General features: G+C 42.8%; 1 protein-coding gene across 4 annotated transcripts in view; it reads left to right on the forward strand.

Annotated features, from left to right (window-relative positions):
- The window catches only part of SYTL1 (synaptotagmin like 1), a 268,530-nt gene that overhangs the window by 146,923 nt on the left and 104,719 nt on the right, over positions 1-16,888 (forward strand). For all 4 annotated transcript variants that reach the window (XM_069756730.1, XM_069756733.1, XM_069756731.1 and 1 more), the window contains 2 exons: positions 10,845-10,890; positions 14,102-14,147. In XM_069756730.1, coding sequence (XP_069612831.1) covers positions 10,845-10,890; positions 14,102-14,147 — 92 coding nt within the window. The remainder of the gene's footprint in view (positions 1-10,844; positions 10,891-14,101; positions 14,148-16,888) is intronic.

Genomic DNA, 16,888 nt, shown 5'->3' on the forward strand with positions numbered 1-16,888 from the left:
TAACCGTGGACCCTCTCCAGGCTATTAATATCTGCCCTTAGTCACTGGCTTTACCACTCTGGTGGAAAAAATTGCACGGGAGCCCACGACAATTTTTTCCGCGATTTAACCCTTAAATTTAAGAGCTAGAGCGCTGAAATTTTGCACATACACACTACTAACATTAGTAGTGTGGAATATGCAAAAAAAAGGGGGATATGACACGGTTTACTGTATGTAAACCATGTCTCATATCATGTCGGGTATTGGCAGGAGAAATGAAAAGCCGGTAATTGAATTACCGGCTTTTCTGCTATATCGCGCTGAAGTTAATATAAATATATATATATATATATATATATATATATATATATATATATATATATATATATATATATATATATATGTGTGTCTGAATGCTAAAAGTCGGCGACTTTTGAAAAGTGCTGATCTGTTTCGCTCAACCCTAGTTCCAGGTAAGGAGCAGGGAAAACAACCTCCTTACAATAGTAAGACAACAGAAAAAATACTCACGTTCGCTGAGCAACCACAGGCCTCAGAAAATACAGCATAGTGTTGTACTTGTATTTGGACACCTTTGGAGCAGCACCACTTCTAACCCGAATCTCCTCTCTCATATCCTTATTGAAGCGATCCTTCATCGAACGCCAACAGACTTTTACTGTCTTCACTGTGACGGGGGAAAAAAAAATTGTTAAAAAAGACACCAACATTTAGAGGAAAACAGACGCGTCAAGCCACTTTGCAATACTTACGAAAATCCTTTCTGACTTGTGGCCTTGCATGGTCCCGATCATCCAACAGAGAGCTGCCCACTTCTTCCCAGAGTCGTCTAACCAATACTGAGTCGGAATGGTTCCAATCACGAGGGTCCCACAATGCTACTCGCTCTTGCACTAAGGGAATGAGTAGGTCATTGTCAATTTTATGTTGATCGTCCTCACGTTGTTGAACCTATAGATCAAATATAATTTAAAAAAAATTAATAACCATATAGTGTTAAAGATACAAATCTGCAAAAAAAATCCAATTACAAGTCTGAAAATGAAAAGAATACTTACACCTTGTCTTTCCTCCTCAGGAATTTGAACCCAAAGACCCTGGGAAGCTTCATTTCCACTTGACTGCTCCTGCTCTTCATCACTGGAAGGTACCTGTAAAGAAAAGACATGATTTAACACATGTGTAGTATTGCCAGTCAATACATACCACTCAGTCAGTGATTATGTAATCACATTTGACAATCATGTCCAATCTGAGAAGCATTCAGGTCTTCACTGGAAGACAAGTTTGAACAGCAGGCAACAGCCAAGTGAAACTCTAAAAAAAAAAGAACAGAAAAGAAAAATTCAAGTTCAGCAAAAACAATGTAGGCAAAGGCCCCCCCCCAAAAAAAATTGAAGGCCAATACTTACATTACAGTCAGTAGTCCAACAGCACAGCAGTAAGGCAGCAGAGAACCAGGACAGCAGCACAGCACCACAACAGCAGAACAGAGAAATCCTGGACAGGAGAACTATGGGACACAGCACCGCAACAGAGAAATCCTAGACAGAAGAACTGAGGGTCAGTACCACAGCACCAGAACGGAGAAATCATAGGAAAACTGAGGAACACACCACCGGAACAGATAATATCTGGACAGGAGAACTGAGGGCCACAACACATATAGTCCGGGAACGGAGCAGAAGACAGTCTAGAAGGAACAGGAAGTACAGAGTACAGAATGCAGAGAGACAGACATTTTCAAAGCTTCTATTCTTACATCCAGAGTCTTGAGAGTAATGGAGCTCCTGTTTCCAGACCCCCTTTTATACAATAGGCATTTTGCATCTGGTTACATAATTTCCTGGAGATAATTAGTGAGAAGTACGCGTGCGTATCGAACGCATGCGTCCGCATGTCCTTGCGTATCAATGCGTTCCCATAGACAGTAATGCGTTGTTTTGACGCACTCATCCGCATGGGTATGTCTGCGCATAATTGATGCCTATTTGACTCCTCAAAAAAATCAACATGTTGCATTCGCCGCACACGAAACGACGCATGTGTACGCATCCGCATGCGAACGCATGCAAACGCATGTCCCTCCGTACACATGTTAAAGATATGTACGCAAGATGCATGCGGATCTATGCTGATCATATGCTGCACACAGAAATGCTAATGTGATCCCGGCCTTAATGAGAGAAAAACCCACAATGGTCACAGAAAAAACATGAACCTGACAAAAGTAATAATAAAAAAAAAACATCAGAATTTAAAAAAAAAAATAAAACTCATGAAAGAGGCCTGGACAGAAATGATGGTACGCTTAACTTAATATTTTGTTGCACATTTGAGGCAATCACTGCAATCAAACAATTGCTGTAACTGTCAATGAGACTTCTGTACCTCTCGACAAGTATTTTGTCCCACTCCTCAAGAGCAAACTGCTCCAGTTGTCTCGTGTTTGAAGGTTGCCTTTTCCAGACGGCATGTTTCAGCTCTTTCCAAAGATGCTCAATAAGATTTATAGTGTAAGCACAACGCCCAAACCCATAATCCCACTAGGGGAGTGGGTAACACCTCATGTATCAATTATATCATATCAGGAGCACAGATATTAATCTGTGATCCAAGAAGTGCCACTATATACATTCATTTTAAAATTCAAATACCTTTATTAGACAATAAATAAAACTAAACATATATGGACATAGACAAGGTGCCTCAAAAAACAACCCAATTGCGGTCAACCGGGAATACATATACTGGAGTCAGGTAAATCCATTATACATACATTGCACAGTAATCTAGTTGGAAGCCCTGATGGCCGGAACCACACCGTTTTCTCCTGTCACTAGAGGTTACAAACATAGCATCTGTGATACACTAGAACACTGCCTGGCGGCTAGCGTATAATGAGCGGTGCGCCCCGACCCCCATACATATTACCTGCTCCGTGCTGTCTCCTAACGTGCTCTGCTCAGTGGCGTGCTGTGACCGCATAAACCCCGACGCGCGTTTCGCGTGATGCTTCTTCCTGGGGGTGTGTCTAAGGCGATGGGGCTTACCGATTATACGTGATCAGCGTCCAATCAAAAGCTGTAAGGGGCGGAGACTTCTACTGAGTACACAAGCTGGTATCTACACTTAAGACCTGAACCGTAACCGCTCACATCCTCACCAACTACCCCCGAAATATGTTACTAGCAAAATGATATACAAACCTCCTATTGGGATATAGCGTAATGTGAAAGTACCATACTATATACCGGGGCTAGTTGTATTCCCCGCAGCCAGGGGGGCGTGAACACTCCCACCTTGAGCACACATCACATTCTTTCTGACCTACATAGATAGTGTTGACCAAAAAGAGGGGGCGTGAACGTTACCAATATTACATCACATTATCAACGCTCCACATAGATTATGTTGGCAAAAGAAGGGGGGCGTAACCACTCGCACCTGACCACTCGCATCACACTCTCCCCTCCCCACATGGCAGACAGATAATACCATGACAACCCATATATACAAAAAAGCCCGTAGTCATTCAATAGACCAGGAGGTGACGATAAAATATCAAACACAGATCTCAACACTATGCTATGGGACCGGATCCAGCATATCCACATACCATTGTGTGGCCTGAACCGCAGACCTAACAATACGTCATCGTCAACCCCCCTCTCTATCTCACGGGCCACTGCCTAAATGATAATCACACAGATGCATCCAGAGCCAGAGTTTGGGCGTTGTGCTTACAGTTTGTATTTCTGTCTTCAGACAGTGGGCCCGCTTTACCAAAATGGATTTCTCAGCTAGAGAATCTTCATGGCGCCAAAAAGCGTCAGATATGTTTCGTACAGGTGCTTCACAACCCAATAGAGATGCAACAAACGTAGAGAGAGATTTAATGAAACAATATAAGAATTGTGTGCATAGAAGAACAAAAATATGGTGGACAAAAACTGCATTAGAAAATTATGTGAGCCAAAAAATCATCCCTAGAGGATTGAGAGTGCAATTGTTTCCCACATTTGATCTTGAGGAACAAGGATTGGTGGATCGGTGGATGGGTGCTGCCACTACATGTTCTCTTGAGTTTCTCCAGATAATAATCGAGAGTAACACCATATCCATTAAGAAGATTGAGGATGATATAAAAAATTTGGAAGAAACTTTTAAGAGAGATATGAAAAAAGAAAATATTGAGTCATTCCTTAAGGATATTGATCTCAATTTGGAGAAATGGGAGAAAGATATATGTGCTGTTAAAAGCAAAAAATATCAGAGGGATATCTCAGATTATGAAAACAATAAAATATACAAGTGTCAAGGATCAAAAGGGAGTGAAACGGATTCAAGACCCAGAAGTGTTTCTATTAGTTCTACATCGTCAGTGTCGGACGCAGGGTCTTCCAAACAGCAGGTTCAAACCACACCATGGATTGGGCGTACCAGGAATGGAGGCAATATGAAAACGAATGATTTTTTCAGAAAAAGAACGTATCAAAAGGGTGATAAATACAAGGTGATTAATTTGTCGTCACATATACTATCTGAACAACAAATTGGTATCCTTGAGAAGGGTCTTAACTTTTGTCCTTCATATTCCCCAGACATTTTTACGTTAATAAAGGATTTATACCTGTTTTCACGAAAACTTATTCTGAAAAAACTTCATCATAGAAGCTCCATTGATAAGGAATTTACAACTGATGAGGATATTGAAACTTTGGCAGATTTGGAGGCGTTGGCTCGTGAAAGTGATTTTGGTGAGGTAAGTAGCTTCCCTAATCATCTGATCGGGAAACCGAAAAAGTTTCCATCTCTTAATATCTGCCCAGCAGTTGATATTTTTACCAAACTTGTAACCATGGATCTCGAGGCACTCTCGAAGGCTGGGTTTGGACAGTCCAATATATCTCAGTCTGACAGAGAAGCTTTGGAAATATTGAAGGGGTGGGATGATGTGGTCTTTAAACCCGCCGACAAAGGTGGAAACCTTGTCGTGTGGCCACATGAGCTTTATGAAAAGCAGGCTTATAAATTATTAGACAACAAAGATTGTTACAAGAAAATGACCTCAAACCCTACTAAAATATTCCAAGAAGAATTATGTAAGATCTTAGAAGAAGCCTTCAGAGATGGTATAGTTCCAAAAAGATTGGTGGAACTGATTGAGAAGATGCACCCACGCATGCCAACACTGTATTTGATCCCAAAGATCCACAAGAATCCAAGCGATCCACCAGGTAGGCCCATAGTGTCTGGCAATGGTGGGTTATGTGAAGTCATAACACAAATTCTAGACTATTATTTGAAACCATTGGTCAGTGAGCTCCCATCCTATATTAAAGATACCACTGCAGCATTACGAAGATTGGACAATTTGCATCTTGGGCCAAATAGTATTATGGTGACGGCTGATGTCGAAGCCTTATATACGTCCATTAGACACTCTGACGGTATTAGGGCTGTGGCATCATACTTGGAATCTACTAGTTTGGACAAGAATTTGATTCTATTGTTGTTAAAACTTCTTGAGTTCATTTTGACTCATAACGTCTTTGTTTTTGGGCGGGGCACATATCTGCAGGTACAGAGAACTGCCATGGGTGCCTGCTGCGCTCCCTCCTATGCGAACCTATTTCTGGGGGCATGGGAAAGGGAAATTTTCCTTGGTGATCCCAGCCCCCAGATGTGTCACATCCAGGAGTGGATGAGGTACATAGATGACATTTGGTTCGTATGGGAGGGAAGCGCAGAGGACCTTCATGTCTTAATGAGGAATTTCAATGAAAACAGCCTCAATATTAAATTGACATATACTTTTGGGAGAACGGTAGATTTCCTGGATCTGCGGATATGTGCCTTGCCCAGTGGGGACATTACCACCAGTGTCTTCCGGAAAATGACAGCTACAAACTCAGTATTACATGCAAAATCAGCTCATTTGCAGTCGACCATACGGGGAATCCCTATAGGCCAGTTTTTACGGGTGAAACGAATTTGTTCAAATTCTAAGGATTTTGAAGATCAATCTAGAGAACTTGCTGAAAGGTTTGAGGAGCGAGGTTACAGCCGAAAAATAATACGCAAAGGATACTCCAGAGCAAAAAATACGCCTAGGGACAAGTTACTCTATGATAACCGAATCAAGACTAAGAAGGAAAATGACAACCAGATTCGGTACATCACAGGACACCATAATAAATGGTCTAAATTCAAACAGATAATTCAAAAACACTGGTCAGTGCTGTTCACAGATCCCACCCTTAAATCTGTATTACCATCCAGTCCATCTATAGTGGCTAAACGATCCAGGAATCTTGGAGATATCCTGGTACATAGCCACTACGATGATAAAAAGAGTATCAACAAGGGTTGGGATGGTAAGAATGCAGGATTTTTTCCGTGTGGTCGCTGCAAAGCGTGCGCTAATTGCATTAAGGCCAAGACGTTTACCAATTTCAATGGGTCTAGAAAGTTTGACATTAGAAAATTTATTACTTGTACGACCAAAGGCGTGATATATCAGTCTACATGCCCGTGTGGTTTGGCCTATATAGGTCTTACCACTAGAGAATTAAAAATACGTGTCCGGGAACATCATTTGGATATTGTTAAAGCTAAGTCAATAGAAGATACTACTATGTTGAAAACCATTCCTCGTCATTACAAAAAATTCCACAATTGCGATCCGTATCTTATGAAGGTGAGAGGGATCGATGTGGTCACTTTGGGATCTAGGGGAGGAGACCTGGGCAAGGCACTTGCCCAGGTCGAAAGTAGATGGATCTATAGACTGGGTACTTTGGCCCCTCAGGGTTTAAATGAGAACTTGGGGTTTGGTGCTTTTCTGTAGGCTAGGACGGTTTTTGATGATCTGCACATGACTCTGTTGTAGTGTTTTTTTTTTTTTTTTTTTGGCACCTCTTATATATTTATCTCTATACGTTTGTTTCAGGTTTTTAGTCTTAGACGGTGGGTTTTCCCATAGTTGTTTTATTGTTCGGTTATGTTTGTTTTTTAATTGTATGTTTTTGTCTATTTAGGTTTTGTCCGATTATATAAGTGTTTCAGCGTCCACCTTTGGGCCTTATATGTTCAGACATCACTTACATTATCAGCTGACTACCTTGAGAAGAAATAATGGACTACATCAGAGCAAAAAATGCCTAGACATTATTGTTCCCATTGGAGGGGCATTCATGACAAGTGGACATTGGGCCAATATTCCCCAAGATATCATTTGCACCACCGTCGGAAATATGGATGTTTTCGAAAGTACGAGCGTTATCTATCAATGAAATGACTATACTATACATCAGGATTGATCAAGTTTTCTCGCAACATTACCATCAATAGGGTACCTTATATATCCAATGAAAAACTTGGTATACATTGACGGATGGATATCACTTCATGAAGACTTCAGCAAATTGTTATTGTTTTTTCGATTAAGGACTGTATCATATAAGAAAACCGTGATGGCATGATAAAGATTCCAATGAGTCGGAAGTTCCATGTATTCTATTATATATTTAATGTGGTATACATCTACCATCTACACAATAATTATATTTGACGGAGGATATCAAGATTAATATATTTAAATAATAGGGGAGATGTATATATGCATTATTTTTGATCATGTGTGTCTTGGGCATTTTTACAACTGTGTAAGTATACGAAGTATGTGTCTGTATTTTCGGCCTTTTTGGGAAAAGTAGTGTGTTATGGGAGGGGACGGATTACTTCTGAGATATGTGGTAATGGTTTGTGTCTGAAATTTGTTTCAGATTTGTAGGTGTAGCTATATATGATCTGCTGTATGTAGATTATAAGTGTAAATACTTGAATGGTGGGGGTAGTATGTATGTGGGTCAATATTGCTGGATGGATATTTCGGGTTGCATGTACTCACTGCGTTATTATAACTTAATAAACTCACCCTTTGTTTTCTCATCTTTGCATCTTATTACTTTTTACATTCATCATGCACTGCATCGCGGTATCCGGGCACATTGATAGTAGCTGACGTGATGGACGATGGTCTGACCCTTCCCCTATCTGCAGTGGGGGTTGGCTCGGCCTCGATCTCATCTCAGCAAAATTATTAATTAAATTTTTATGTTCAATCTTGTTTTTTAATATTCACGTTTCTTAGCACCAAGTGTTTCTTGGTACTTTTATTTTCACCGGTCACTCCATACATCAGCAACGTTCATAAGCGCCATTTTTTTGCATCTGGTAGTGCCCATAGGTATTAATGTATGTAATCGCACCGGTCACACTGTGTGGTGTTCATGGGTGCCATGTGGTGGCTCTCATTAGTACTAACGGTCAGCACTTCAGCACTTTACTCTATATGCACATGCACTTTTGTCTTTCCGGCTCTGGATGCATCTGTGTGATTATCATTTAGGCAGTGGCCCGTGAGATAGAGAGGGGGGTTGACGATGACGTATTGTTAGGTCTGCGGTTCAGGCCACACAATGGTATGTGGATATGCTGGATCCGGTCCCATAGCATAGTGTTGAGATCTGTGTTTGATATTTTATCGTCACCTCCTGGTCTATTGAATGACTACGGGCTTTTTTGTATATATGGGTTGTCATGGTATTATCTGTCTGCCATGTGGGGAGGGGAGAGTGTGATGCGAGTGGTCAGGTGCGAGTGGTTACGCCCCCCTTCTTTTGCCAACATAATCTATGTGGAGCGTTGATAATGTGATGTAATATTGGTAACGTTCACGCCCCCTCTTTTTGGTCAACACTATCTATGTAGGTCAGAAAGAATGTGATGTGTGCTCAAGGTGGGAGTGTTCACGCCCCCCTGGCTGCGGGGAATACAACTAGCCCCGGTATATAGTATGGTACTTTCACATTACGCTATATCCCAATAGGAGGTTTGTATATCATTTTGCTAGTAACATATTTCGGGGGTAGTTGGTGAGGATGTGAGCGGTTACGGTTCAGGTCTTAAGTGTAGATACCAGCTTGTGTACTCAGTAGAAGTCTCCGCCCCTTACAGCTTTTGATTGGACGCTGATCACGTATAATCGGTAAGCCCCATCGCCTTAGACACACCCCCAGGAAGAAGCATCACGCGAAACGCGCGTCGGGGTTTATGCGGTCACAGCACGCCACTGAGCAGAGCACGTTAGGAGACAGCACGGAGCAGGTAATATGTATGGGGGTCGGGGCGCACCGCTCATTATACGCTAGCCGCCAGGCAGTGTTCTAGTGTATCACAGATGCTATGTTTGTAACCTCTAGTGACAGGAGAAAACGGTGTGGTTCCGGCCATCAGGGCTTCCAACTAGATTACTGTGCAATGTATGTATAATGGATTTACCTGACTCCAGTATATGTATTCCCGGTTGACCGCAATTGGGTTGTTTTTTGAGGCACCTTGTCTATGTCCATATATGTTTAGTTTTATTTATTGTCTAATAAAGGTATTTGAATTTTAAAATGAATGTATATAGTGGCACTTCTTGGATCACAGATTAATATCTGTGCTCCTGATATGATATAATCAATAAGATTTATGTCAGAGCTCATAGGAGGCCACTTCAGAATAGTCCAATTTTTAATCTTTATCCTGTTGTAAGACCTATGACCTGCAACTGAGATCAAGTTTTCTGACACTTGGCAGCACTTTTCTCTCTAGAATCCCTTGATAGTCTTGAGATTTTATTGTACCCTGCACATATTCTAGACACCCTGTGCCAGATGCAGCAAAGCAGCCCCAGAACATAACAGAGCCTCCTCCATGTTTCACAGTAGGGACAGTGTTCTTTTCTTGATATGCTTCATTTTTCTGTATGTGAACATAGAGTTGATGTGTCTTTCCAAAAAGTTCAATTTTTGTCTCATCGGTCCATAGGACATTCTCCCAGAAGCTTTGTGTCTTGTCAACAAGTTGTTTGGCAAATTCCAGTCTGGCTTTTTAATGATATTTTTTCAACAATGGTGTCCTCCTTGGTCATCTCCCATGAAGTCCACTTAGGCTCATACAGCGACGAATAGTGCAATCTGACACTGATGTTCCTTGAGCTTGAAGTTCACCTTTAATCTGTTTAGATGTTTTTCTGGGCTCTTTTGTTACCATGCGTATTATCTGTCTCATTGATTTCTCATCAATTTTCCTCCAGCGTCCACGTCCAGGGAGATTGGCTACAATCCCATGGATCTTACATTTCTGGATAATATTGGCAACTGTAGTCAAAGGAACATCAAACTGCTTGGAGATGGTCTTATAACTTTTACCTTTAAGATGTTTGACTATAATTTTCTTTCTAATCTCCTGAGACAACTCTTTCCTTCACTTCCTCTGGTCCATGTTGAGTGTGATACACACCATGTCACCAAACAACACAGTGAGTATCTGTAGCCCTATATACAGGCCCACTCACTGATTCCTAGATTATAGACACCTGTGATGCTAGTTAGTGAACACAACTTGATTTAACATGTCCCTTTTGTCACATTATTTTCAGGGGTACCATCATTTCTGTCCAGGCCTATTTCATGAGGTTTATTTTTTTTTTTTATTCTGTGGAAGCATGGTTGAAAATCAATGTCTGACTTTCATTTGATCATTTTCATAGATCTTTTATTATTACTTTTGTCAGATTCAAGTTATTTCTACGACCATTGTGGGTTTTTCTGTCATTAAACAAGGGGTACCAACAATTTTGACCACGTGTGTAGGTGAATCAGATTTTTAGTCCTGCTCACTACTATGCATCATATGTTTGCTATGGTAGATATCCTTCAGCAACCAAAGTGCAGCCTAATACATTGTTATACTGATTAGTTGTTTTGTTCTGTAATTTATCACAGGATTTCCAGTGTGCATCTAGAACAAGAATCGTCTGATGATGGTCAGGTATGTATAATGCAGAAGAGAGCTTCTTGCTGCAAATTAGGAGTTTGGAATTAAGATAGATGACATAGTATAATCTACATCAGTAACTCCATAATGAATGGGGCTGAACTGCAACACGACTCATGAACAAGTTTTCAGATGTTTTTAGGAAAAATTTTCACAACTCCATTAATATTGACAGTAGGAGATGCCACTAGCATGAATATGGTGCCATTGCTGAGGATGCTGCTGCAGTGTTTCTTATCAAAGGTGTTTGCTGATATTGCATAAAAAAACCTTTTTTATACTATTTATGTAAAGTTCTACAACTTTCTATTATTTTTTGTTTTCCAGTTAATTACCATTTTCAAGACGATTGTTTGCTGTCAGTGAATGAGAACACACATTCAGGCCGGAGTCACACTACAGCGAGATACGGCCGAGTTTCGCAGGTTAAAACCAAGCTCTGGCACCGGCACTCGAGCGGAGCGTGCGGCTCCATGTATTGCTATACGGCCGCACGCTCCGCTCTGGAGTGCCGGTGCCAGAGCTTAGTTTTAACCTGCGAGACTCGTCCATATCTCGCTGTGTGTGATCCCGGCCTCATAGGAAACAAGCCATACTGCTCAGCTCTCAGCTTCAAAGTCTATACAGCTGTATGTAGGCAATGCTCTGTGAGCTAATGAGGCTAAACAAAGATCTATCAGCCATTTAGGGTCCCTGCACACAAGTCAAATTTGCCCAACAATTTCACATGTGTTATTTACGGATTTTGCAGCAGATTTTGTTGTAAAATTACAGCAGACTTCCATAAAATGAATTGCCATAAAAAAACCCCTGTATCTTATGTCAATTTATGTAGGGAGAATATCTGTAGCTTGTAGATGAAAAATGTGTTTAATCTCCTTTACTTTGCTGTTGCTTCATTATGCTGCAGATTTTCCACTGAAAAAAAACATGAGATATTCCCGGGGCTAATATTTAATAAGTACTGTAAGATTGTGCTTACTGCATGTGTAGGGGGACACTCGCTAACGGGATTCAGTCACACAGGCACGTTTTTTAACACAAATACAGTCCATGTAATTTATTATAGCATCATAAACCGGGTTATGCACAGTTTGTTATAAACTCCATAGAACATAACAGGCACCAACCGGTGACATTAAGTTGCAGCTTTGACTCAGATTTTTCATATACGGCTTTAACTCACAGTTCAGACACTACACCCTCCACCTCCAGCCTTCCTTGACTAGTTCCCGGGTTGTCCATACGCCGTGTCAATGTCCATGTCATATAGCGCACTCAACATTGGTTCGCCATCTCTAAACATGCTGGACCTCACTTTATCCAGTTACCGTGGGAGACCACACAGTTCATCCCTATCCATGCAACGCATCAAGCACCAACAGTCTGTTCCACTGGCAGATAAATTTCTGCTGCTATGATAACCCCCCTTCTCAGGTGTTACCTTTCTGGAGCTCCTTCTCCACACGCTGACCTCCTGTCAGTCCTTTCTCTCTCATGGAAGCTGCCTTACGGGATTCATCAACTTGACTGGCAGGCACACATCAGTTATTCAAGAGAAACCAAAGGCTGGTAGCTTCCCCAACACAGACCATCCAGGTCCACGGTCTCTCAGGTGCTCCAGGAAGACTCCACTCACAGGAGCTTCCAACACAGACAGTCCAGGACCACAGTCTCACTGTGCTTTATTCAAGATGTCCATTCCACCTGGGACCGTCCAACACACTGGCATGTGCTCTTCAGGACTCCTACTCCCAGGACATCTGCGGTGCCCCAGGGTCCTGGTTGTCGTAGTGGTATTGCTTTCCTCTTGAGGAGAGTGATGCTACGTTTGGAGGCAAAGAAGGATAACTGCATCCAGGTATCACAAACATGCAACACATTTCACACTCCAGACCACCAGGGGGAGCTTCTGCTCCTATTTATTAGGTCACTCCCCATATATATATATATAACTTGTAGTCTGTAGGGAAAGCTAGTGAGTTCCAGACAGTAGTCTGAGGTGGACAGAGGGTCCAAAGGAGCTGTGCATGCCCTCAGAGCTGCAGCTCCCAGAAAGAGACATTGAAAGGCAGAACTGTATTGCAGTGAGCATGAAGGGAGTCGCAGCAAAGGAGAGGATACCAGAAGGGGATCAGCCCTGCTCAAGCTGTCTCCTTCTGAGGCGCAACATCCCGGTAGCCGGAACACCGAGGGAGTAAGGACCTCTATGCCTTATTTCAGAGATCGGCCGGACAGCTAATTGCAAGTTATCTGTCCACACTTACACCCAGGAGGCACGGTGATAACTACAGAGCTGGGTTATCTAAGAGACCCTATAAGCAGGCTCATGTCACCAGTCATATGGGTTTTGTTCTATCCTATATTGGGGACAGAGAGAGCAAAACATCGCATTTGTGAGACCCTTATGTGAAGCCATAGGCAGTAAGGGACTACACCACTGCAGGCAAAGGAAAGCTACTGATTTCCACCTGGACAAGGGAACTCTGGACTTGCTTTCAAACTGACCGGACTCTGCCTGCCCTGTGATTTGGTGCCCTGGACTGTGGATGCTGAAGTCTTCAGTAAAGGTAAAGAGACTGCAACCTTGTGTCCTTGTTATTCTCTGCGCCATCCACTATATCACCATCTACACATACCACAGCTGGCGTCACGAACACAAACTTTATCCCTTTAAAGACCTTTCCCTTTTACACGGACGTCCCAGCCACTGTGACATCCCCCTGTGAACCGCAGGACCCAGTACCGAGTACACCACGGCCACATGGGGGCGATCCACATCCAACACAGGTTGTACACTTCAGGAAGCCTACTCCCAGGACTTCCAACACAGGCTACTCAGTGCGCTATTCAGGAGGTCCTTCCCTACCGGGGACCGTCCAACACACAGGCATATGACCTGTCTCGGTGCTATTTAGGACGTTTGTCCAACACCCCAGGCCACCAGGTCCAAAGCCTGACCACGTGCTCTTCAGGGAGACGACACTCCCAACACATATGCTCTCCAGAACCTTCCAGCATAGACCATTCAGGTCCACTCTCAGAGACCATGTGACCCATACCCTTGTCACATTGTGAAGCTGTAACCACTCGAAAAATCTCAACAAAATTATGTGGATTATCTGCCCTTGTAGCAAAATGGCTTCAGAGTCAATACAGCTTTACAGATGTAAATATCAGGATTTTCTTTTTATTTTATTTCAAGGAAGAAAACTCAACCTCTAAGGAGGAAGAGGACAGTGATACACCAGGTAAGTAATTTGATTAAATAATTAAAAAAAGGAATGTACTTTTTATGAATTTGCCTCTACACAATTGTACCTGTTTTGATACATATACAGTACAGACCAAAAGCTTGAACACCCCTTCTCATTTAAAGATTTTTCTGTATTTTCATGACTATGAAAATTGTACATTTACTCTGAAGGCATCAAAACTATGAATTAACACATGTAGAATTATATATTTAACAAAAAATTGTGAAACAACTTAAAATATGTCTTATATTCTAGGTTCTTCAAAGTAGCCTTTTGCTTTGATGACTGCTTTGCAAACTCTTGGCATTCTCTTGATGAGCTTCAAGAGATAGTCACCGGGAATGGTCTTCCAACAATCTTGAAGGAGTTCCCAGAGATGCTTAGCACTTGTTGGCCCTTTTGCCTTCTCTCTGCGGTCCAGCTAACCCCAAACTATCTCAAATGGGTTCAGGTCTGATGACTGTGGAGGCCAGGTCATCTGGCGTAGCACCCCATCACTCTCCTTCTTGGTCAAATAGCCCTTACACAACCTGGAGGTGTGTTTGGGGTCATTGTCCTTTGAAAAATAAATGATGGTCCAACTAAACGCAAACCGGTTGGAATAGCATGCCGCTGCAAGATGCTGTGGTAGCCATGCTGGTTCAGTAGGCCTTCAATTTTAAATAAATCCCCAACATTGTCACCAGCAAAGCACCCCCACACCATTACACCTCCTCCTCCATGCTTCACGGAGGGAACCAGGCATGTAGAGTCTATCCATTCACCTTTTCTGCGTCGCACAAAGACACTGTGATTGGAACCAAAGATCTCAAATTTGGACTCATCAGACCAAAGCACAGATTTCCACTGGTCTAATATCCATTCCTTGTGTTCTTTAGCCCAAACAAGTCTCTTCTGCTTGTTGCCTGTCCTTAGCAGTGGTTTCCTAGCAGCTATTTTACCATGAAGGCCTGCTGCACAAAGTCTCCTCTTAACAGTTGTTGTAGAGATGTGTCTGCTGCTAGAACTCTGGCATTGATCTGGTCTCTAATTTCAGCTGCTGTTAACCTGTGATTTCTGAGGCTGGTGACTCAGATAAACTTATCCTCAGAAGCAGAAGTGACTCTTGGTCTTCCTTTCCTGGGGCAGTCCTCATGTGAGCCAGTTTCTTTGTAGCGCTTGATGGTTTTTGCCACTGCACTTGGGGACACTTTCAAAGTTTGCCCAATTTTTCTTACTGACTGACCTTAATTTCTTAAAGTAATGATGGCCACTCGTTTTTCTTCACTTAGCTGCTTTTTTTTGCCATAATACAAATTCTAACAGTCTATTCAGTAGGAATATCAGCTGTGTATCCACCAGACTTCTGCACAACACAACTGATGGTCCCAACCCCATTTATAAGGCAAGAAATCCCACTTATTAAACCTGACAGGGCACACCTGTAAAGTGAAAACCATTTCCGGTGACTACTACTTGAAGCTCATCAAGAGAATGCCAAGAGTGTGCATGCCAATAGTGTGCAAAGCAGTCATCAAAGCAAAAAGTGGCTACTTTGAAGAACCTAGAATATAAGACATATTTTCAGTTGTTTCACACTTTTTTGTTAAGAATATAATTCCACATGTGTAAATTCATAGTTTTGATGCCTTCAGTGTGAATGTACAATTTTCATAGTCATGAAAATACAAAAAAAATCTTTAAATGAGAAGGTGTGTCCAAACTTTTGGTCTGTACTGTACTTCTATTCTGACTCCATGACTAAGGTGCTAATGTAGGGCGCTGTTGGATACAATTTCTAGCCTGCTTGTTTTAAACCGTACTCACACGCAGTGATGTCTCATATCTATATATATGATTGTCTAAGGGTCACTTCCGTCTTTCTGTCTGTCCTTCTTTCTGTCACGGATATTCATTGGTCGTGGCCTCTGTCTGTCATGGAATCCAAGTCGTTGATTGGTCTCGCCAATCATGGCTGCCGAGACCGATCAGCGACGGGCACAGTCCGATTAGTCCCTCCCCTACTCCCCTGCAGTCACAGTGGCCGCCGCCCGCTCCATACTCCCCGTAGTCAGTGTGCCCGGCGCCCGCTCCATACTCCCCGCAGTCAGTGTCCCCGGCTCCCGCTCCATACTCCCCGCAGTCAGTGTCCCCGGTGCCCGCTCCATACTCCCTGCTCCATACTCCCTGTAGTCAGTGTCCCCAGCGCCCGCTCCATACTCCCCGCTCCATACTCCCTGCAGTCAGTGTCCCCGGTGCCCGCTCCTTGCTCCCCGCAGTCAGTGTCCCCGGCACCCGCTCCATACTCCCCGCAGTCAGTGTCCCTGGCGCCCGCTCCATACTCCCTGCAGTCAGTGTCCCCGACGCCCGCTCCATACTCTCCGCTCCATACTCCCCTTAGTTAGCGCCCGCTCCATACTCCCCTCCGGTCACCGCTCACACAGGGTTAATGCCAGCGGTAACGGACCACGTTATGCCGCGGGTAACGCACTCCGTAACCGCTGCTATTAACCCTGTGTGACCAAGTTTTTACTATTGATGCTGCCTATGCAGCGTCAATAGTAAAAAGATCTAACGTTAAAAATAATAAAAAAACAAAAAACCTGCTATTCTCACCTTCCATCGTCGGACGATGCGCTCGCGCCGGCCGCCATCTTCCGTTCCCAGAGATGCATTGCGAACTTACCCAAAAGACTTAGCGGTCTCGTGAGACTACTAAGTCATCTGAGTAATTTCGCAATGCATCCTGGGAATGG

The sequence above is a fragment of the Ranitomeya imitator genome, chromosome 3 (genome assembly GCF_032444005.1).
Source record: "Ranitomeya imitator isolate aRanImi1 chromosome 3, aRanImi1.pri, whole genome shotgun sequence".
Classification (NCBI taxonomy): Eukaryota; Metazoa; Chordata; class Amphibia; order Anura; family Dendrobatidae; genus Ranitomeya; species Ranitomeya imitator.